Source organism: Nothoprocta perdicaria, unplaced genomic scaffold, assembly GCF_003342845.1.
Source record: "Nothoprocta perdicaria isolate Ctin4 unplaced genomic scaffold, notPer1 scaffold_38, whole genome shotgun sequence".
NCBI lineage: Eukaryota > Metazoa > Chordata > Aves > Tinamiformes > Tinamidae > Nothoprocta > Nothoprocta perdicaria.
Genome location: NW_020455621.1, coordinates 3,373,906 through 3,398,701, shown reverse-complemented (window position 1 = coordinate 3,398,701; position 24,796 = coordinate 3,373,906). Strand labels below are relative to the sequence as shown.

The window sequence follows — 24,796 nt, the reverse complement described above, 5'->3', positions numbered from 1 at the left end:
CTCTCCTCCCGCTTCTCCCACATGGAGCCGCAGCAACTGGAGCAGGAGAGCTTGGCAGCCCTGTCCGTCCTCACGCCGCTTCCCATGACCCTTGGGCTTTTTTCCTTTTCCTGGGCTCCTGCTTTTCCCTCTTCTCAGTCTCTTTTACTACAGGTCATTTTCTTACTTCCAAAGTTCACCTAYGTTATCCTACTACATGCGTTTAAAGGCCATCAAAAAGGTTTTTTTCCCCTCTTGTTATAGACTTTGTACCCCAGAGCTTCCATTCAAGACACACACGCACAGAGTTTGAGAAAGAAAGTGGAGCCACTGCTGGGAACCCAAGAAAGCCCAATACCCCTAAAACATTTCCAAGAGAGGCGGATAAGGCCAGAACCTCCGGCCTGGGGGGACCACTGGCCGCCCTGGTCACGACCAAGCAAGGCGGGAGGCAGCGGCTGCAGCTGGCGTCCCAAGTCACACACTGAGGAATGGGGCAGGCACCGCTCTGACACCCAGCAAAACACAGGAAAGAGACACTCTCTCACAGCTGGACGGTCCAGCGGGTCTCCCTCCCAAGCTTAAAAATATGGGAGTTCTAGCCCAAAAAGCAAGTGGATGCAAGTTAAACAAGGTGCAGAAGTCATTCTTTCTATTTCTAAGTTATTCTGTGGTTATTCTGGGTTTTGCACTGAAGCCAAGCCAAGCCAAGCCAAGCCAAGCCTCCCGATCTGTTGTTGGGAGGTCAGGGCATCGCACAGCACGGGGGTATCCACGAAGGCTGCCTGGATGCCTGACGCCTCCCCAGCGCACGCTCCTGCTCACTCAATATTTGTAAGGTTTGAAAGTGCTCTGCTCGGCACCGGAGCGCAGGAGCCCCGGGATGCACAAAAGCAACAGCTAAATCCTCCCACGCTATTCCGAGCTCCCCACCAAGGCTACGAGTAGAGGGACGGCCAGTGACATCTGACTCATGAGGGGGCAGAAACTCCTCAGGGCACTTGCCACYGCTCTCGTGCGGGAAAAACACATGATGGCTGACCCCACAGCATCACAGGATGGTTGAGCTTGGAAGGAATCAACCAGAGATCATCTGGTCCAACCCCCTGCTCCAGCAGGGACACCCAGAGCACGAGGCACAGGGTGGCATCCAGGCGGGTTTGGAAGACCTCTGGAGAAGGAGACTCCACAGCCTCCCTGGGCAGCCTGTKCCAGGGCTCTGKCACCCTCACATGCTACCACCGCTCCTACAGTAGCTAGGGCTACAACCTGCTCTTTCGGTTGTTCACATGCGTACAGCTCCTGTGTGAAAAGGCAAGGGGAAGAAGGCAGCCACGCTTCACATTTGTCACTCATTTTCTTTAACTAAGTGCTTTTGCAAACATGCAATGGTCACCTGTAACTTTTCAATTCTGCTTGCTCAAGGTAATAAATTAAATTAAAAAAATTAATCTCTGGAAGTTGCCTTCATGAAGGGATTTTAAAATCAGCAAGATTTAGAAGTGCCTGACTCCCGAAGATGTCTTAGGAAATTGCCACTGCACAATGACAGCTTATCTAGAGAGGAGCATTTTAATCCAAGTCTGAATTTAGTTTCTTTTGGCCAGTTACATTCAGGTGTAAAAACCCACAAACTTCTCTTGTTAATAACTGCAATAAAAATCACATAAAAAATGAGTTTTAAAAATTTACTTGCACAGCTGAGGTGCAACAGAAAGAATATCCTGATTTATATGCCCAGTTTCAGCTACCCAACACTTCTAAATGCAAAGAAGAGCTGAGAGCAACCCTCAGGCTGAGGAAGTCAAGCAAAATCTGTTCTACAGCTTCAAAGCAGGTTCATTGCAACTGTAAACCATTACCACCTGGTATCTGCCTGGTGAGTTGCTTGTTTTACATCAGTACTGAGCACATCATGTGCTTTTAATGACTCTTTGTTCTGAAATATAGCACTCTTCCATATTAAAATCTGAAGGATATCATGAGGGAACAAGGTATTTCTTCAGTTCCTCTGCCATCCCACCAGAAAGGTAGCGAGACTTGTGATGCTTCATATTGAAAAATTTTTCCATGTTGGAGAGGTAACACAGCAATATTTTATAGGATATCTGTCCAAACATACCTCTGATGCCACGTTAAATCTAAAAAATAAGATGTGACTGCCTACCTGAACGATCAGAATATCTTTTAATAATATATTAACTAAAATGCATATAGGAAATAGTGTTGAAAAGTAACTCAAGTTCACAAACGTATCAATCTCAGATTTAGTTACAGTGAGATCTAGCAAAAGAAAATCTCTTCTCACATCCATGTTTGAGACCATGCTCAGTGAGCTTCAACAACACATTYTGTAACTAAAAACAGATTTTCCTGGCAGTGGTTTAATTAGGGTCAAAAAAAAATCATTTTGATGAGAAAGCTTTTAAAAAGATAGTTTGCAATTACAATTTGCGAATTGTAATTGATAGTTTGCAATTCTTCATAGTGGTTTTCTGCATTGTCCTTCTGCCAAGGATTACAGCCAAGCTGGCAGCTGTGATTCCTTTTTGAGCAGCACCTATTTTGATGTCAATGTAACAMGGAGTAGCACTGGAGTAATGTTTATGTTTTGAAAGGGTGGACTGACCACCAGCAATAACGTGAAACTCAAGACATCRGAAGACAAACAGGTGAACCACAAGATTTAGTTTCAGGTCAACAAAAATGACCCTCRCTTCAAAAAAGATCTTTACCTTGGCAAAAAATGGGTGCTAAAAAACACTCCTTTATCGCTGCTTGGATATATCAAGCAGCAGAGCAGGCTGCAGCTAACACAGTGAATCCTGGCAGGGTGCACACTGCACAGAGGTGTTTTTGGTGCAAATCCTTAGTAATAGCTACCTCCTCAGAACATACAGAGCCCAAGGAGGCAGGTAAATGTGACCTCCAGTGGCTGTCAAATAGTGAAGTAACAAAATGAAAAGAGCCCCTCACAGAAAACAGGAGTAGAGTTGCAAGTCATTTGTAYACCGGGACTGAGCAAAAAGTCTCCTGTGATTTGGTGCTGCCCACACTTAGGCATCAGTAACATGAGCTGCACGGAGCCCGGCCACAACCAGCGAGGCGGCCCGAGCGACTGCAGGAGCCTGTGAGCCCAAAAGCGAGCGCAGAGCTACTGCTTCAGGTGGCTGCTTTCTCCTTCCTCACCAGAACTGAAGTGCTTCCCATTCCTCAGCTCTGACAGCCAGGTACCTTTTAAGATTGTGAATGCCAGCTCCAAAAGTGTCCTATTTCTAAAAGAAAAAGAACTTAGAATTAAGATTAAATGTCACAACTGATATTCTTTCTTTCTTTTTGTTGCTCCCCTGGCAGGCTCCCCTGCTTCCTATGWTCTTAGCAACCCAGAGGTTCCTGTTGCCAGATTTTTCGCTACATTCTTGACTGTTTTTAAACAGTCATGACAGCAGAGTACCTCATGCCAGCAAAACACAAGAACTAGGTCATCAGGAGAGGATACCATTTCATAAATCTACCAACAACACACAGGAGACTGTGAAACTCTCCCTTTCCTGCTGAAAAAAAATAACCCACAACAAATAGCAAAAAAAACCCCAAAATCTCAGTCACACTGATAGAGCATTATACACCTGCTGGGACTAAGGCAACCTGGCTATAAGGTGAAAGGAGAAGGCCAGTCCTACAGAGAGATGACGGAGCACAACCATGAACAGATTAAATATCTGCTCCAAATAAAGCCAGAGGACCAGTTTGTATAGCCTGATGAAGACAGAAGAGGAAAAAAAAGGGATCTTGTTCTGGGGATAAGATGGGCAAGCACGGTTTCAGGAAGTTTAATTTTGTTTTTAAATAGACAAAACCAAGCAAAAAAAAAAAAGATTACAGGATGTGCTGATTTTGCTTAAGAAAAGGTTCAAGCTGTAAACCATGGAGAATTGGGCATATACTTGAGGCATYGTTAGTAGCCTGTTTGCTGCAGCCAAACGTGCCAGTCCCCCTCCTCCTGCCACAATCTGCCTCTGCCTCCCTCCCGGGCAGCCCTCCTTTCTCCYTGGATTAGGGCAGGAGGGAGCGAGGAGCTGTTGGAAGCAGGGCACCACAGTGCAGACGAGCACAAGAGCAGATGCACAGGATGGGATGTGCAAGATCTCCCTTCTTGGCAGCAGCAGATAGGGATCAGTTTACCAGGATATCGAAGGTGCTAAGATTCCATACAAACTTGATGGAGAAGAAAGCCCAGGAACCCACAAAGCCAGGAACCCACCTGAGCCACAAACTGCAGGAGTCTGGGAATGCCCTTTGAGAAAGGGTTTCTGCACGTGCACCYTGGCCTTGGTCACTCCCTCCCCAAACATCTGCTCTCAGCCTGGGAGGGAGGATCAGCCCTGCACCTAACAGCTTCAGGAGTCTGTTCCAGGATAATGTTTGTGGATGTGGGGTTTGTCCTGTGGTTTCCTGTCTTGCTTTGAACAYGGTTAAGCTGAACCTGGACTCATTCCCCAAAACACAAAAATGCCTTGCAGGATGAAACACACAAGCTAATGAGAGCACGTGGAAAGACATGGTAAGGGCAGAACCACATCTTGCAAGAGCAGCACCAGCTTAAAGCTTTGTAAAACTCRGGGCTAGAGAGGAGTCTCCTTACGAGCACCTGCAGTTCTCATCAGAAAGGACAGCTGTGCGGCTTCTGCACATCCTACATTGTTCTTTCGGGAAGTAAAACCACAGTGCATCACTCAGAAGACTGAAATAGTTCTTGTGCCTAAAAACATTAGTAAAAGCACAAATTGAGTAATAACTGTAAGTATCCAAAAACAGGAAAAAAATATTTCTACTTAGTGAAACAGAGTAAAAAAAACTTATGCTTCTAGGCAGTGGTTTTCTTATAAAGAGAGAAAATGAAAAAAAAACACATAATTTTGGTTATCTTGGGAAACTATTAAAAAAATCATTAAAGCTAATGAGACACAATCCAGCCACAAAGCATCAATGTAAACCAAGAGATTTTTGACCTTGCAGGTCCTTATTAGCTTGTATAGGAATACTTTTTTTTTTTTTTTTTGGAATACTTTTGCTTTCTAAAGAACTTGATTTGTTTGTGATCCTCTAAAACACAGCCTTATTTAAGAACCATGGCACTAGATAAGCATGTAGACAGGAGAAAGCTCTTGGCACAAACATTTCCTCAGCCATGAGCAGGTTGTCCYGTCTACCCTGATACCCCCCAACTCGGCGCTCAACCAACTCGGTGTCCTAGACATCATGGGCAAATTGTTCCAGAGTTAATGAGAAGCCAACAGCCACTTCAATAATGTGCTGCGCCTCTAATGCTGGTTGCATTTTGTAAATGAAGGGGATTGAAGCCATGCCTCAATATCCAGGAAAGTCAAAGGGCCCAAATGAAGGGTCAAAACTAGTCACAGCTTCCTCCAATCCAACACCACAGCTTGGACAGGCAGATAGCTGAAAAAATAGAAGAGGATGCTACAGAAGATAACCCAAATGAGTTACTAGTCTGTGTTCATAGGAGGAAGAAACTGTTTTCCCAAATACTTTAGAGGCAGAGAATGTCACCACCACCAGAGTTAGGTCAAGCTGGCTTAAGAGGGGAGCTTGAATCATCCCCACAAGCTGACAGGGCAAACAAAASAAACCCTGAAAATACACACATGCACTCCTAGCCTAGCACAACGACATATTCAACCTGCTATTGCTACCACCCACCCTTCCACAACAACCTGGTTACTGCTTTCCCTAGAGCTGGCAGCTCTCTCACCCTGAGAGGCAGCAGAGGCTGCGTGGTCCAAGCTCAAGCTGCCCTAGACACACTGGAGGATTTGTGAGACGAGCCAGGAGCGGGCAGAGACAGCCCAGCCTGCAGGGCAAGGATCTCGAACGGCTCGTCCTGCAGCAAGGAACAGTTGTAATAAGCTCCATGGGTTAAAAATACCTCCTTTATCAATTTTAATAATTGTAATGCCTTAAAAATTTCTRTGAATGCCCAAAGCAATCCCGCCTCCGTATTTTAAATACTTCCACTGTGTTGTCTGAAGTTCATCTCTCAGAATCTAAACAGCAGCTGAACGAAATCTGACCAAAGATCTGTGAACTTACAAAAGCAAAGAATTTGGGGGGTTTTCTTCTGCATCAYTGAAGAGGAAATTTTTTTAAATGCTAATCAGAACTCACCCCCAAGACCCCAAATCTTTCACAAAAGTTCCAACCACAGAGAAAGTCGATTTCAAAGTTGTGATTAAGGATTACGATGGCATTCTCTTTCCCGTACTTGTGGTAACTCGCTGGGTCAGTGTAGAGGGTGCAATCGGTGCCTGACCACCATTCCAGCAACATCACCATCTCTGGAATAAACAACAACAGCAAACATGTGAATGAACACAGGATACACGAACCCACAAACCGTCAGCGCATCACGAAGCATCAGCAGCCACGTGGTAAAGAAAGGGCTGCTGTTGGGCTGAAATGCTGAACAGCAGCCACGTGGCCACATGTCTGATACAGCATGGAAGGGCTGGGGTAACAGGGGGAGAGGCAGGGAATAAGGGGATGAAATGGAAGGAGGGAGAAAGAAAAATCCACAGTGATACTGAGAAAAAACAGTTATTTAAACATTGCAATTTAAATATCAAAAATGTTATTATCAGAATACATGGATTATTAGCATTTACACTTTGTAATACTTGCATGCAAGTGGAACAACAGAATTTTATGAAGAATCAAACAAGCTTTCAGGAGAAGGAAGCACGCCCATTTTCAGCACACGCAGGTCCCCTAATAGCTCTGGAATTTACGAGGTGTGGAGAGCCAGCAGGGCCTGGCCCGGCTTGYGGGTTCCTCGGGCTCCCGGCTGCCCAGGCTGGAGCTGCAGTGCTCCCTGCAGCCCAGCACGCATGGCCAGCTCTGCACACCGTGCAGGGACGTGCCACGTGCCACTCTCAGCACCGCTCCCTCTCTCAGGGCAAGGAGCAGCATGTAATATAACTGAAGATGAGGAGATGATCACAACACACTTTCAGCAGGTATTAAGCATGTCTAGGAACTGCCCTTTGCAGTCTGACTGCTCATGCAAGCAGCCCAAGAGCAACAGTGAGTGAAGGCTGGGGTGCCAGCAAGCCCTCAGCGCCGCTCCCTTCCACAGGTCTCCAGGCAAAGTCTGTCTACAGGTAGCCAATCCCACCGTCTGCTTAACCTCAGGTCTAGGCTGCTCAGCAGAGCAAGGGCTGCGTTATCTCCTGCAGGAGAAGCTGCAGCCAAGTCTCGTACCCAGCAGAGCAGTTGCTGCCTGGAAAAGCTCCTTCCACGGCGAGGCGCCCGTTCCGTACAGCTCGGGGGAAGCGCTCGGCTGCCGCCAGCCTTGGCTACAGCTGCAGCTTCTGCGGCTTTGAACTGAACCCTCTGAAGCCCCTGTCCCATTCGGTTTGTCCACAGCCAGGGCCTCGATCCAGKTATTACCACAGCGGATGGAAAGGCTCTGCTGGAATTTGGGTGGAACCCACAATGTGGGATGGCATCAGTGAAACGTATCTGTGAGCATCTGGATCAGTGGAATTTCCTCGCTGGAAGATTTCACATCACCATTAAACASTCATTTTCCTTCATTCAGCTCATGGCGTTACTATGTTATTTTCTCTTCCCTGCCTGAGTTACTTTTAAAGTTGCCTTGAACTATTCAAAGCTGGAAGGAAACTGGCATAAACAGGCTCTGACCCACAGGCAACCAAACCAGCCCTGCTCCCCAACACAGGCCTCCCGAGAGGGAGGGCAGACGGAGCAACAGGCAGGGAGGCAGTGGAGAAACAGCTCACGCCACAAGCATGGTACTGAGCCCCTAACCCTGCCACCGCTGCCCATCTCTCCCCACGCACATCTGGTGCCTGCAAGGGCAGCCGCCGCCTGCGGAGCGGGACACGGACCCAGCACTGCACTCTGCCCATGCGTGCACTGCCAAAGGGCTCTGGAAAACACAGCTTAAAACTTGCCTATGGAGACGTCTCACCACTGACCAGCCCCCTTTCAAGCATCCAAAACACATCAAGCACTTCAGTGTTTGGACTATGCCAGGCCTAAGAAACAGATTTTGAGAAATGAGGTCAGAGAAAGGGTGTCACAGTTATATACTGAGAGGTCCAACTTTTCTTTCTCTCTCATAAGCCTCCCTTATATTTACTCACACTTTATTCTCCCAGCTGGGGGTGCCCAGTGCAGGGATATTTACCATGTGCCCTCCCCGCTTCTTTTCCTCCTGCACTGCTGATCCCCCCGCTCCAGAACCGCAGGCCGAACCAGCCGGCACTATCTGTGATTAGAGATGCACCACAGCCCTCTGCGGTGCCCCACAGCCAGCGGCACCCGAACACGATGCGGCGTCGGGCAGCTGAAAAAGAAGCCATTTGAAGCGATTAAATGGAACATGGCAGACACAGGAGCCCCGCGTGGTGGGAGCGAGGCAACCACGCGGAGCATGGGAAGYCGAGGCGAGGCGGCAAGCGGCGCTCCTGGAGACACAGGGAATCCGAAAGCAGCGGCTCTCCTGGAGGAGCTGGGGCCTCAGCCGGAGCTGGGAAACCACGTGGCTGAGGAGAGCTCTCTGTCCAGACGGAAAAGGAGGAAAGGAGATACGGGACGTGCTTGCTTCCTGCCAGAGCTATCGCATAATTTCTGCACCAAAGCAGAGGTCCAATGCAAGGAGCTGCTTTTGGCTGAAGGAGATGCGCCCTCTTTACAGGGTTCCCCGGAGGGACTTGAGATGCTCTCCTGGTTTTAGGCAAGCCCCAGAGCCCACGCACATCCTCATGCACTTCGGCACAGGCCAAAACCAGGCCAACCTTTGAAACGCTTTTGAAATCTTTTCAAGCAGGTCCCCCACGGGCCCCAACTAGCATAAAACCTGACAAGTCAGAAACAAATCTATGTTTTCAGTCATCATTAGTTAAATTAACTGCCTGAAGCTTTTGGATGACATTGTGCCATGCACTGAAGAACAGGCACTGGTGCCCTGAACAAGTTTACCCTCACATGACACTCGAGGCAACAGGCGATCTCTTTTCAAGCGTTACCCCTGCCCCAACAAAGTTGTGGTCAGGGCCCACGGCTACAGCAGAAAGCCTGGCTTCCCAGCTCCTGCTTATCCCTGACCCRGGCAGGCACCTGCTCCCACAGGGGTGAGGCATCAGCACCGACACGATGCTCCTCACCTGCATCTCTGAAACAATACAAGAATAAAACAAYGAGTGTCGCCAGTGGGAAACAGATTTCCTCACAAAATCCCCAAGCGATCACACCTCCGGGGCACTCATGGGGATACCGAAGTGAGGAAACAAGCACGTGGCCGAGCTTCCCCGCTTCACCTGCTGAGAAGTGCCCTGTGCCCAGCACCCGCAAAGGCGCCTATCTGTGCGCACRCAGCTTTCTGTCAGGCTGCTGTTTTAAATGAAAGCCCTCTGCTTCCCAAAACTAATTATAAAAACAAAGCCTAACTTGCATAACTTTACAGAATCACTGATTCTGGCAGGCCACAGTCACCGAAAAGGAAGGAAGTTTGTGACAGACTTTGCTGCTTCAAGTTTCCTTGGCGAGGAAGCCAGCTGAGAACAGAATGAAAGCCACAGGATTTTCCCTGTTACTGGTAGAGCTACTGCTTAAAATAAAGATGTAGTGATGATGTCAGTAAGTGTCTCTCAAAGAAAAAGCCACCTTCCCTTGGGAAAAACAACTTCATCAAGGTCATGCCACTTCATTCTGAGTGCTCTTTTGTCCTGTCTTTCCCTAAGGAATTTGATTTGAGCCATGAATAATACATCAGGAATCCCACTCTACAGGCCCACCACGTGCACAGAGCTCTTCAATTACGTATTTTCAATCTCAAATGCATTCCAAAGAAGCACCTAAGAATATTTCTATGGGCAGTTTGATGCCGCAGGCTTCACGTGAGAGCACTTTCTCCTGAAGGCCCCACCTCTCACGCTCACTCATCACCGACAGGCTCCCGCAGTGGCTGCACAAACACAAAGCACCCCCTGAACGGCACCGCATCCGGTGCCATCTGCCAGCCTTACATTTTTATCACCATTTCCCAACCTTTCCACTCTGCCCTTCCCCTCCCCCTTCCCAGCCTCCCTTCTCCTTGTGGTTCTATCAGGAGCATGAGGCTGCCCACTCACTCCCACTGCCTGCCACGGAAATTTATTACCCAGAAACTTGCTGGGGGGGCTTTACAGGCCAAGCTCGTCCCCCTGCACTCTGCCTGCCCCTTCYGCTGGGCGAGCGACCCGAGCGAATCCCCTTTTCCTTCTGCAGCATCAGGCTGTGAACGACCACGGCACCAACCCACGGTGGGGAAGGAGGGAGATCTCTCACTCTCCAGCTACACTGGACCAAGCTCTTCTAGCATCGGGCTTTTCTCACTCCTTTTATTATTTTYCTAAGGAGGTTCTGGAGTTTCAAAGCAATTTTATTTGCAAGGTTTTTTTTTTCTTTTAGTTCCAATTTCCGCAAAAAAAAATCCTTCTGATAAATTCATGCCTCTATCAAACCAAAGGGAAGATGTATTTCCACTGTAATGGTATTCTCTATGCTATAGTTTCCATAGTCAAGGGACGAGCTGCACAGTATCTAATCCAGCTAAGAGGCTGCACCTACAAAAGACAATTCCATATTTCAATTTTTTTTTTTCCTAACGTTTTTGAGTTCTACTAAGAGGAAACCATTTACTGAATACTCACTCAGCYAAGTCACCAAAACCCCTCTGGGAGACGCTATAGGGAGCATGMTTATAAATTCCTATGAGAAAGAGCATCTTCCCGGTCCCTAAGCAGACACGCAGCACGGGAGCAGCTCGGGGGAAACCCCCCAAGTGCTGCCCCACGCCAGGGGCCAGCCTGGGCCTGGGGCCCTGGCACCCACTGCCCTCGGCCGACCCGGGCAGAGCCCCGAGCCGCCCGTCACAGCACCCGCACAGGCTAAGGTGTTTCCCTGTTAGCTTTATTAACGGAATCAATATCAGTAAGATCATAAATTACTTTTAGACAKTTTCCCACCTTAAGTTGCTTCCCACAATATTTCAGTGCATAATACGAAGAGATTTTATGGCCTTAAATCATCTTTATTTACCCACGCTCTACCTTTCCCAATCTGTTTCCTTGATCTGGATAGAGGAAGCACAATGTATCTAATGTTTGGGAAAGTGGAAGAAAATGTGCAGGATAACAAGAGAACCAAACCACCTATATATCTTACAGAAATGGGGCAGTACTTTTACGGATGTTCTGTAATTCTGGTTCTATAAAGAAGTTTAATCACCTTTTCACTCAAATCCTACCTGACTTCAATTTCCAGCCTTTGATTCTGCATCACGATACAAACAGCTTGAGTCGACTCATCCTCACTGACTTCAGTCAGACCCCACACAAAAATACAGAGATTAGCCAACATATAATACTCTGTCCAGAACTACACTGAGAATTATCTTCCTTCCTCAGCTCTGGCAATCTTGCTTACCTATGCAATGAACTTCTTAGGGAAAGATGAGATAAACATAATCCTAAATCCATAGTTCAGCTGTGCAGGGGCGCATATATATATATATATATATATATATATATATATATATTTCCTCATTTTATTAGTCAACATACCACTCAAATGGACTGAACTGTGCACATAGGTATTACAGAAGTGAACAAACTATATATATTTCAAGTTTCATTAATCCAAGTCTTTTCCTAGTATTAAAGAATCCTAGTGAGTCAAGGTGAAAATCTGCTTGCGTTCAAGCAATATTATCTTTAAATACTTACTTTATTTAGCTCAAAATGCTATTGCTACTTGTCATCTCTAGCCCAACAGCACTAGCCCCAGCTGCTTCACAAAACCTGCAAAAAAAAAAAAGAATATGCCCTTGCTCTTTTCCTCCTCTGACCCCTTCCTTCCCACACCTGCTCTAAACATCAGAGCTGACCGGGCGAATTCTCAGGCACCCATTGCTCCAGGGCTCCTGGCCTGCAAACCAGCTCCTCCTGTGCCAGTTAATGCAAAGGGAGGGGGAAGAAAAATAAAAACAAACAAAAAAACCCSTTCATGTCTCTGGTGCCTGTCCCAAGGAAGTCAGGATGAGCCTAAAAGGAGCCTGACRGGATGGGGACAGGTGGCTCCCAGGTCTCCAAAGGCACCACCCTGGCTCTGCGTGGGCCCTGGAGCTCCTCCACCCTCCTGCAAGGGGGCAACAAGCAGCACCACCAGCCTCTGGTTCTTCTGCAAACCAATCCGAACAGCCTCAGCGCCTGCACTTAAAAAGAATAAATAAATAAAAAGAGAGCATCTTCACGGCTGGCTTTAATCATAGCTAGCTGCATGAAAAACATTTCGGGGAAGAAGGGACACGCACAGAGTGCTGACACTTGTCATTTTCCATCGCAAAGAATTTTGCAAGGGTGAGTCATTGAAATAATTAACACTGTTCCTGCACACTTAAATGAACCATTTGCTCATATTAATTAACTGTTCTTTACAGGCAACAGAAACACTGGCATGCTTGGTTAGCCATAAAATGACAATTTCAAAATGCAACTAAAAGCAAAGCTGCATCATTATATTGACTCAAAAGCACAATAAACCAAGGATTYTAAGTACCTATATAACCTGCTTCAAGGAACAAAAAAAATTGCTTCCTTTTATGCTGTTCATTTACTTAACCTATGCACCAAGACTGAAATAAGAAAGAGCTCTTACAAGTGCACTGTTTTACCGCAGCAGCATATGGTAAAAGTTAAACTGGAGTAACATGGACTAAACTCTCCACTACAAATAAGTGCGACCAGGTGGGAAATCTGTGACCACTATTCCTAGTTTCAAAGACCAGATGGAATAAAGAGCTGGTTCACAAATACATTGCACACAGGATAGGAATAAATAAATTAATAAATGGGAGGAGGGGGACACACTAATGACAACCTGCCAGTCAGCTTAGACCCACGCCCGCTGCCTTCTGCAGACTACTCAAAAGCTTTCAAGCTTTCTGTGCACCACRGAGCGGGCAGAGACACCACAGAGTTAACAGGCTGGCTGATACCGACCTACCACACCAACCGAAGCAGGGATGTAAGTGCTTACACCTTTGCATTGCTTTTTGTCTCCTTGCTTTGCAGGCAACTGGAGGAGGAGGATGCTGAAGAATCACTGGCACACACTCACACACAAAACAAAACAAGCAGAAAAACAGAGTCCTCAGGCTCCTTGCCAAGTACCTTTCTCTACTGAGTAGAGAGCTTGAGTGAGCCTGCAGTGACTTACGGGGCTGAGCTCAGAGAGCCAGAAATCACCACCACACTGGGAAGGCAGCAAGGATGGCTCTCAATTCCACACTCTCCACAATGAATTACTGGCTGTGCTTTGAAGGCAAAAGATAAACACACCCAAGCTCTTCATTTTCTCAGGCACAAAGACTATTTATTTCTGCATTTGCATGCAGGAACGTCTTTTAATGTAGCTCTCTTCACCAACATTAGCTGCCAAGAAAGCCAGAGTGTTGTGTTTGCCAGGAATGATGGAAGTCAATCTAGCACATGCTGAACAGGATTAGGGAAAGGCAACGTGTCCCTTGCCTAGTTGCCATGACTCCAACATTTGCTTAGCCTGAGGGTGAAACCCTCTGGGCGCTCGGGCACTCACTTCTTTGAGGATGTGGTTTTAATGCCCAGAACACCCCTAACTTTCCTCTGCTGTGCACACGAGCAGCACCAGAGAGGAACTGCTTCACAGAGCAGATCCCTGCAGGTCATCATGCAAAAGGAACACTGATCATTTCATTTCCACATTTTTCAAGCAGCCTCCTATACACAGACATATTGCAAAATATCTTTTTTCCTCATGCATCCTTGGCCTACTTCTAAGTTTCACCATTTCTAAGCCTCCACATCTTTTACTCAAGAACCATTGTCCCCAGTCAACTGCTTTGAGCAAGCCTTGCCATGTTAAAGAGTGGTATGAGACCACCATGACTTTTGTGAGCTCCACCTCAACTCTCCTTTCCCCAGGGCAATTAGTTACTGGCAGGAGGGAGGTGGGAACTCAAAGACCTAGGAGCTCCAGCTAGCAAGTAGTCCSCAAGAAACTGTGGAGGGAGAAGTTCCTGATGCTCCCACAGGAGAGAGCTACTCAAGAAGAGGCAGCAACGTTCACCTGCCCTGAGCACATGCGCTCTTCGTGCTGGGGGACTCACAGGAGCGACTGATCATGCCAAGGTGCTGAGGGTACAAAAGAGACCATGATGAATGATCAGAAGGCCAGGCACCATACACATATCTTGACCCACAGATCTGCTGCTGACAGTCACTGCAATCTGGGAAGAAGCCAGGCAACTCCTTCCTGCTGTTTTCATACTATYTCTCCATGCAGATTCCACAGGAACTGGCCTGCCACATGAGAGAGAACTACAAGGGAACTGCCATCTTCAGTGCTCCCTATAAAAGCCGACCTGCATATCTGATCTCTGAATGCGTCTAAAACATCTCTAGTACGTGCTCCCATGCCTAGAAACTCCAAGTGGAATTAAAGCCTCATTTCCTTGAGTTGTGCAGAGGCTTTCCCTCAAAGAAAGTCTTCTCTCCAGCACATCAGAAATATTCAATGCCTAACTGGGATGTTTGCCATTATGATATTTTGACTTCTGTCACCCGCCACCTCCAGCTAATTCCAGCGTGCTCCACAGAGAATTTTCTCTCTCTGTCCTTCAGCCCCGTGTTCCCTGGATATCCTCTCCCTCTTCTCTTTCCTCTCATGCTGTAATGGATAAACAYTAAAATTAATTTTAGATCAAGTGCTCTCCACACCTGTATTTAATGTGAAGATTGCAATTTCTATTTTAAACTTGAAGAACAGCTTCTGTATGCGAATCACGTCCAGTTTTCCAGGTACATCAAATGATCTAATAGGAGTCATTWCTTTTACCTATTAATCTCCTACTATTCATATTGTAATTTTCTCTTAACTCTTTTCCACGTGTTCAATCAGTTGCTGGGCCGCAGATATCACCATCCCAAACAGGGAAAGCCAAATACACTACGGGCAGCTGTTACCTGTACAAAGGCAGCAGAGRATGTTGAAACCTCTCCAGGCTCTTGAGTATTCCCTTAGCACCTCTGCAACAACAKCGGGCTGTCACTGAGGCAAGAAAGTGGATTTCTCAGTTTAGTTGCACTAAATCCCCCGGACCAGCTTTGCTAACACGTTCTGCCTGCTAGCAGTTAAATATTTTCTGAATCACAACTCTTGCGGTCGCACTAAACCCAGATGTGTCTTGCAGGCTTTAAGACACTCCTCAAAGAAACAACTCCCCTTTGAACAGCACTAGCAGAACAACTGATACTATGCAATCAGTGTGAAGCTGCAAGATGCACCCCACTCTGTTCCCGCTCCGGCCGAGGTGCGGCTGCCCTCACTCCTGTGCCTCAATGACCCCTTCCATGGCAATCCTTACRTTCATGTGAGCAAAGACAGGCGTAAGACAGGAGTGCAGGGAGAAGAAACATGACAATGAGTGGGTGAGAAACCCAAAAGGAGGTGTTAAATGTTATTCAGCGAACAGTAACTCAGCATTTGGTCGCTYTTACCAGTAACCTTGGCCAGGGTGTACACAGCACCCACTCCCAAAAGAGCAAACCACCCTCCCCACGCTCCTGACTGGACACGCAAGGAAACCAGGCAAAGCACCTCCTGGGCAGTTGCGTATGCCAATGTCCAGGGTCGATGGGGAAGCTCTCAAACCAAGAGTGYGATGGGCTACACTAAGAACAAGGAGGGGCCACCTTAAACTGATGCACAGTAAGTATTACACAGTGGCTGCAAACCCACCCCAAACTTTTCTAAAACACCAGATGTGCGGACAGGTGCTGCCCACCTGGTGCTTAGTTCTCTACAAGTCGTTTTCAAGCTTCCCCTGAAACCAGAAAGGCTACAAASAGACTTGCTCTGACTAAAAATTGAGAATCTGGCATAACCTGAGAAACTTTCGAAAAGACAGAGATTGCAGGGTTTACAGCATGTGCAAACAGGAGAAAGAAAAGGAAATAGAAGATGCAAACACAGGTATTAAAATAAATAAATAAACAAACTAGAAGAACAAAATACACACATTCTTACAAATAGAAAAACAGAAACCAATAGATGAGTGCACTTGGCTACAGAATTTTACCATTTTCGACCAGGATTTTAGAGAGGAATCTGGTAGAAGCAGTTGATATATCTGTGCATTCATACAGTAGCACAAAAAACTTATCTGCTAGTTCAGGAAAAAAGAAAAAAAAAATAGGAGAGACAGAAGAAGAGAGTAGTGAGGACCAGAACTTCATTTAAAACAAAATGGAAGTYATAACATTTCTTCATGCAAAGAAATATTGTATGGCTAAATCAGGCCAGTCTGTTCCCATTCATTCAAATGAATGGGAAAGGAAAAGGACTGGACRGGAAGACAGCTCTCCTGGGATAAATCCAGCAGTCTGTTGATCAACTCCATATTGGATTTGATTATGGAAGGAATTAGTTTCAAATTATTTGAGAAAAATATCCTCCAAAGAACTCCCTATTTATGACCAAGTTCTCTGTCTCTGAATGGTGAACAGCTCCTGTTAATGCCCTGGAAAGTCATTCAGTCATTCCTAGCCAGTATGAGAGAAATTTCTTCAATAACAAAGAGTGACACAATAACAAAATAACAAACACAATAACATGGCAAAAAAATGTGTGTGTGTGTGTGTGTGTGTGTGTGTGTGTATTTTGCTTTACTCAAACTGAGTATGAAGAATTTAAGCTGGCAGAGCACCAGCAGTCTCCATTCCAGAATACTGGATCAGAAGGATGATGAAGCCTTGTAACAGGAATGGTTTCCAACAAAGCATGGCACCACAGACTTAAGAATAAGCAGGGGCGAAGAGAAGCCTATCTAGTGAGTAGATGAATGATCAAGGTCACTGCAGAGGCACTAGTCAGTACGATGCAGGGCTGAAAGAAAAGGAGGTACTGAAAGAGCAGCCTGCAACATTCATGTGGTGTAATAACAGAAATTGGTATTAAAGCACAGAGAAAATAAAGATTAATATACAGCTGTAAAGATGGTAAACTATGCGCAAAAGTGTGCATCTGTTGATCTCTTTTGGTCAATCCAGATAAAAGAAGATTTCCTTGAAATAGTCCTCAGGGCCAAAGCATTCAGTGCAAGATCAGAAATTCCATAGATGATGCAAAGTCAGAACACATTTTATGAATCAGATGATCTTAAAAGGTAACAACAAAAATGGGCTAAAATTCTATAGGGCAAACGTTCGGATGAATAAAACCAGAGCCTCAAAATTAAGTGACAGATGAGCAAGTACATAAAGCAAATAAAAATAACTCTGGTAATATTGATTAGTTTTTCAGAAAGATCCTGATGTGCCAACTTCGCAGCTCGAAGAAAGTTAGAGACGGCATTAGCATTTTCCCTATTTCTGCCTGGATATGGAGGGAAGGGCTGCAGGGTGGGCCCGGTGCCGCTGGCCGTTAGTGGCGGTTGCCCTRGCGCAGGGCGTGGCCAACGGACAGCCGAGGGGCCCGGCTCCCAACGCGGCTCCTGATGAGGGGGCATCCGACTGCACCCCGAACACAGCGTGGGCCTGGGGCGGGGAAGACAAGCGTTGATGTTCAGCACACCAGGCACGAGAACTACTGGGTGCTAAACGGCAGAAACTGGAAGTGTTGSACATTTGGAAGCGTCTTCTAGTAGCTTCAGTAGGCAAAAGATACCTCTRCAAATTGAACCAGTTTTCATCTTAAAAGCAAGCCATGCAGCTCTTAGAAACTGTACGAAATTGCCTCAAAGACACAAGAGCTGCCTTTTAACATTATTTCTGGTCTTTAGGAAAAATAAAYGGGTAAAACATATAAAATAAGAGTTTCCAACTGGTCTTAAAGACCCATGGTCTCCTCTCTTCTATCACACCAGCCAGGGGGACACAATCCTTAAAAACAAGTATGAGCAAAAGCAAACACGAGCCAAATTCATAAATGTCCTGGGATTCATTATGGGATTCATTTGAGCACAGTTGTCTTCTTTGGCATAATGAACCACCAGCATTTTGTTTATACTGAGCTCCTAGTCCTGTCCATACTGTATGTAGCTTTCGCTCGGAATATTTGTGTGCCTGTTTTTGCTTAATGCACTGACGAAATGTGCAGGCGAGATTACCAAAAAAAACAAAAATAAAAAAAGGAAAATTTTTGAATCTTCATGTTTAATGCACACAGTTAGACGGAAAACTTCACACAAATTTCTCTTCCCCTTTATTCTTACAAAAATTTTCATTTCCATATACAAGTGAGCCCTCTTTTAGTCTCAATCGAAACAAGAATTTGGAATCTGGAAAAAATGCAGTTCAGTAGAAAACGACACATTGAGGGAGAAAACCCCATTGCTCTCTATATCTTTCACTACCACATGTTTAACCTGCACTGTCAGTGACTGATGAGAAAGGATGTGAATTAACCTCTGAGAAAGAAATGAGAAAAAAAAAAGATGACAAAAAAGACTAACAGTTGCCATAGGAGCAGTCTCTAGTACAAACAATGACAAAAGTGAATCTGATTAGGAAACTGAGCCAAAGCTCATTTAAATCCTACGAAAGGCTGCTGTGCTCTCAACCTTTTAGTTACTAAGATGTATATTTCACTGAGATGTAAACACATCTAAAGAAAAGAAATTAAAATATCAGAACTGGAGCCAACTGTAGTGGTTGCTAGAGTTTTTGTACCTTACCTTCCCGATATTATTCCCCTGTCCTATTTGAAAAAATCAGAACACCCCTAAGAAATAACCATACATGACCCGAAGTAAAACATTTTGAAAAATCATTTTTAGCAGTTAAATTAGGGCAGATGTAACTTCTACTTAGTCTTCTAAAGAACAGCATATTCTATCTGAACTTTAGGATGTGTAACAAAAAGCTGACCTCATACCTTTACTTCACCATCACAGTTAATTTAGCTTTCAGTTAATGATGAATTAGCCATTGAACCCCCACATCTTTGAGAACATTGACTTCAGAACAAATCCATTACTCACTTTGCACTTGTATTCCCTGGATTTCCTGACTCTTTGCCTATGATCTTACATCATCTCATCACACGAGGTCTTGAGAGACAAGAACTGTGTCCTGGTGCTTATTTTAGCTTCTTCATCCATAACAGCGAAAGGTGTTCCTTAAGGGGGATGTTCTTTAAGGAGAGGATAAAGTCAGACACCACAAATGAAACACAAGGCTTCCCTGAATTAAAGTGCTCCATATCAAATACTGCCATTGAGTACACAGAGCTGTGATATTTGCACGGCAGATACATCTCAAATCCCCTTTTATTTCTTTGTGCTTACACTAACGCTCCCTCATAACTCAGGTGCAGTAAAGAAGATGAAGGGTACATTGGTACCCAGGGCACGCGAGGCTGCTCAGAGAGCCTGGAGCAGCTCGGCTTGTCCCAGAGAGGCGGACGGGAGAGTCTCCCAGCTTGGCAAGGCTTTTAGTGCCCAGTCTGAAAGGTCGCCCTCAAAACCCCACGGCCCGTGTGTCATCCCRGGGGCTCTGGGGAACACTTCCAGAAACAGCACGAGCTCCAAGGCGGCCAGGCCCTGGCTTTGGYGCAGCCGCTGCAGCAGCGCTGCATTCCTCGAACCAGCACAGCCCAAGTCACGCAGCCCATGGCCACCTCACACAACCACGAGCAGCAAGTTTATTCTCCTCCTGTTCAGTCACCAAGAAAAAGACTTTGCCAGCACCAAAAGCCATACTGTCTTGCTCTGTTGTCCAGGGCATTGCTCCATTCAAATCTTTGCAAAAATTACGAAGGGCAGCAGTCAGACATATCATCTCCAGAAGCAGAGGGGAAGAGCTATTGCTTCTTTAAAAGAAGAAGCTGACTCGACATAAGGCAGCAGTATCGCTTCAGGCTCACCATGCAAGCATGGAGCACGGCGGGTATTTGGGAAGGACATGGGTATCACAAGATGAGATGCACGGTCCCTTTCTACATTTCTCATCTTCATCCTATGGCAGGAGTTATTCATTTCCCTGAAAGAGTCAGTAATTTCCTCTTTTGAGCAATCATTACCGCTTCTGTTGCCCCAGTCTCCTCCAAATGCAAGGGTCCATGACCTCCCTGTGACTTGGTGCATTTAATGCAGTGCTTTTCAGCCCACAAGGTGACTGAAGAACTTTGCATCTCCTTGCGGACTGAAAAGCACTATATTAAGTGCCTGAAGTCACAGAGACTCTTCTCCTGTCACAAAGTTCTTCTCCCATCACTCTAAGCTACATACACTGCTGAGTAAATTGAGGTATTTCAATCAGTTAACTCATACAGGCTCCCATTCCTACTTGTATTTGGAGGAGTTAGAGGCTGTAAGAGGAAACCTTCTTGACTGACAGATGGATTTCAACCACTTGAAACTAGGAGAGGCACAGCAATAGCCCCAGTTTTGGCTAGAGCTGCTCCTACAGAAGGTTCCAGACCAAGAAACCTGCTGCAATCTGAACAGGAAGTCTCTCTCTATGCTTTCCTAGGGCAAAAATAGTCCAAAAGCGAAGGAAAAAGAAACCTAAAAGAAGACTCAACTCCCTCTGTTTTAAAGCCCACTTGAAATTTCAAATCTGAGTTGGCTATTTACAAAAACAGCCCCTGCAACTCTTAACTTGAGTTACTGCAACTCTGCAACTTGGCTTTTGGTTGGCTGAACATGAGCCAGCAGTGTGCCTAGGTGGCCGAGAAGGCCAAGGGCCTCTTGGCTTCCATGAGGAACAGTGCAGCCAGCAGGACCAGGGCAGTGATGGTGCCCCTGTACTCTACGCTGGTGAGGCTGCACCTCAAATACTGWGTTCAGTTTTAGGGCCCTCACTTCAAGGAGGCCATGGAGGTGCTGGAGTGTGTCCAAAGAAGGGCAATGAAGCTGGTGAAGGGGCTGGCGCACAGAGCTTACATGGTGCAGCTGAGGGAGCTGGGGTTATTCGGTCTGGAGAAGAGAAGGCTCGGGGAGAACTTATCGCTCTCTACAGCTACCTGGAAGGAGGCTGTTGTGAGGCAGAGACCAGTCTCTTCTCCAGAATAACGACCCAGAAGAGAAGAGGAAATGACCTCAAGTTGCACCAGGGGAGGTTCAGGTTGGATATTAGGAAAAATTTCTGCRYGGAAAGAGTGGAGGAGCACTGGAACAGGCTGCGTAGGCCCTGGACAGGCACGTGGGATGGACGGAGCCCTTTGGGAGGGCAGAGCCTGCACGCAGGGCTGCTGGCAGCAGGGCTCGCACACACCTGCTCCAGGGCACGCTCCCCACACACAACCTGCACAGAGCAGCATGCTGCTAAAAGGGGTACTTACTCCTAATTATTTACAGAACCAGTAGCATGGAATATATTTTTTAAATATACACTGACATTTACTTAAGTTAGTCTGATCCTCAACTGGTATAAAAATTATTTCTGCTCTAGTGTAGTCACTGTCACACTGATTTACACAAAACAAGAGGGGGTCAGACTGTTCAAGCTTATTAAAAAGCTAAAGTCCAACCTGTGGTTTGATCTTCGTGGCAATATAACCTCAATGCTTGCTTAGTCACAGAATTAAAACCTGCATGTACACATCCACAAAAATCAGACCTTTGCTATCTTCTTAAGAAAACTAATAATGGGCAGAAGAAAAATCCCATTTCAAGGCAGAGAGCAGCCTACCAAACTTTCACACACACAATTTGACCCAAGTGTATAGGAAGGCCACRGAATACCCCACAATATTACTACAACAGCAATGTGAGGATGCTAAGTATTTCATGACTTTTTACCACTAGAAGTGTCAAGGTCTAGAAGGGCACCAGCAACCCCCTCTGTTAACAGCTTTCATATGAACGGTTACTATCTAATTCCCCTCTCTTGACAAAAATCAATCATGAGTTGGCTGGTAATAGCAAGGGAAAAAATTTTGGATTTTTTTTTTTTTTTGAAACATCATGGCAGAAGTTTTGGAAGCAGATATTATGCAGCTATGCTCCTGATGCTACCTATGCCTCATGTCCCTGAAGGAAACTTGCTATTTTACTGATAGAAAAATATTTTGCATTTTTTGACACTGTCATAGAAGTTATCTCAGAGGGAACATACCAAGCCAGACAAACTAAGGCCGGTTTAATGTGGCCATACCTTGTTCCAGTAACATGGCCAAGCTACARCTGCTGTGGAAATCAAAAATCAGAATCAAATTTAATACAAATGTTAAATGCCTGAGCTTTCAAACTATCCTGAAGGCTACAAAGTATTTCAGATCCTCATAGGGGTCATCAAAGGAGCCGAGACTGCAATCTGAGGTGAAGAATGGGACTGAACCTCCAGACATGCAAGCAGGACTATCTTGGGCAAGCAGGTCGACCTTGCCCCCCAAGCAAGGCCTTGTGGAGAACCCTTCTGAGGTACCACCTAATGCCCAGCTTCCCCCCACTCCCCATTCCGATGGGGCCCTCCCTTTCAAAAYGCACACCCATCACTGCAGCCTGGCCAAACTGATTTGCTATCGGTAGGATAAAGGCTTGCAAAAATGTAAAAGAGCCACTTCTCCTAGGGGGAGGAGGAATTTTGGCTTGAACAGGAGTTCTTGAAACCAGATGCTTCAACTAGGTGCTGCCTTCTCAAYCACAACCACAGGTTTCAGTGGTGGAGGGAGATGGAAGCAAGTGCTGTATGTGGAACAAAGCCAGCCTTGCAAGCACAACAGGTCAGACACACGCGCAGATCTGCACCAGCCGCCGCTTCAATGGCTCTCTGCAAACCCTTTGGGGAAATTAATTATTTAGCAGCCACGCATAGGCTATATTTGTCTCACATTTGAAGGCTCCTCTTTCTCTTTTTCCCCCGAGGAGTTTAGTAATACTTCTATGTTTCAACAAGCCAAGAGCTCCACGTGGCAGCAAGAGCAGTCAGCACGGATAACAGTCAAGCTGGCACTGCCATTAGAAGTGCCCTTTGTCCTCCAGAAGTGTCCCCTAAAGCCAGCATGCAATTCCTTGTTGAAGGCCTTAAAAAAGCATCAAAAGGAGATGCAGGAATGACCTTCCAATTGTAATATCAGAGCCCAGTGATATCAGTGCCTTTCACAAGAAAAAGTTCATCCCTTAGGTCTTTTTTGTTTGCATTCATTTTTCCTTCATTTTTCCTATCTCAAAAAAGTCATACTACAGAAGTGCCCATTTGCAACAGGCGCTGCCCATACACGACAGCAGACAACCTTCCCACCTCTTTTTTGGTCTTTGCTCTCTGATGTGTCAGAGTCACTGATGTGAGCTGAAGATAAGGGACAGGCTCCCACATCCCCACTGTGGCTCATTACAYGGAAGCCAGAGCCAGCATCAACCCTCCATGCAGCCTGGGCCAAAGTGCTCAGCAGCACTTCCAACCTTCCCCACCTTTCAAAGGAACAAACTTTGAAACGAGGCAACAGAGCAATGTTAAATACCACGATATCCTACGTAATGCAGGCAGCACCARCAACCCGCTGCTCTTAGTGCAGGCCCAATTTCTATTTTTCAAATGATTATTAAGAACTTTCAAGGGCTGCCTCACACGGTGTACATTACCTAGCAGAGAGTACCAGGTCCTAGTTCCCATCACCTCTGAGTCACCGTGTGGGGTACCCCACAGAGCTCGGGGTGCCCCCAGCGTGGCCTGCTGCTCGGCTGCACTTTCACGAGCAGAGAGGCCCTTTAGCAGCAGCCATCTGCCCTCCATGTGCTAGAACTCCAGGACTTTCCATAATAAAGTCCATCCTCTCAAGGACTCATGCATTTCCCACTGCAACCTTTCAAAGCCTCCTCTGGGAGCAACTGGGCACCTACATGAAGCTACTACCTGCTGCCATACAGTTTAAGAATTGTATTTTTGAAAAATTAAATCAACATCCAGGAAATCTGAATTTTTAGGCAGGAATTAATGCAGATTTCTAGTGCTTAAGCAGAACCTATGAGGACACAAGGAAGAAACTTGAGGGTAAGCTYGATTCCAATCAGAGATTCTCTCAACTCTTAGCTGTTGGGAAAGTGTTGGAAATGTAGGATCATACCAAAAATGAAAGTGCAAAATAGTCTCAGCTTTGAGCTGCAGACAAACTAAAAGCATCTAAAAAGGAAATAGTTGACATCCCTTTTTAGTTATCACTAGTATATCTCTCTCCTATATGAGAATAAAAAAAAAAAAAATTCAAACATTAATAAAACTTTAACTGGCATATTTTGGTGGGCAGAACACCTCACTGCTAAAACTTAAATTGGGAAAATCAACTGTATGCAACCTCTATAACTGGTTGACACAGTGAAAGCACTTTTCTGATAAGGAAAGGTTAAAATTCCCTTCTCTTTTGCCTTGATACAAAGAATAATACTACAAATGGAAAGTCAAAAAGACCCTACAGATGAGGGTGCATACAGATGAGATGGGTACAAACACTGTCGTTATTTCCTTCCAACTCAAATCGCTTAATTTCTCTCCATAGGTAGCTTTCCAAAATGAAGTCTTCAGCAAGCTACAGAGCATTAGCCCAAGTCCTTGGACAAGACCCTAACATCTAGAAAATGACAGCAAATCCACAGCAGCAAAATTAAAATGAACCATGGCATGTAATTTTTTTTCCCTCTAACACAATAAGATATATTAATTCATCAAAATCTTTCATTAGAAAAACATATTTCTGGACCGTGGGTTTTAGTTATAGTGCCACTTCTGGTACCAATGAGCAGAGAAGTTTATGT

The 24,796-nt window shown here is 45.8% G+C and overlaps 1 protein-coding gene across 1 annotated transcript in view; it reads right to left on the bottom strand.

Annotated features, from left to right (window-relative positions):
* AGPAT4 (1-acylglycerol-3-phosphate O-acyltransferase 4) overlaps positions 1–24,796 on the bottom strand; it is a 53,162-nt gene that overhangs the window by 20,355 nt on the left and 8,011 nt on the right. Inside the window, exon 3 of the mRNA XM_026044745.1 lies at positions 6,169–6,338. Within this exon, the coding sequence (XP_025900530.1) occupies positions 6,169–6,338 (170 nt within the window). The remainder of the gene's footprint in view (positions 1–6,168; positions 6,339–24,796) is intronic.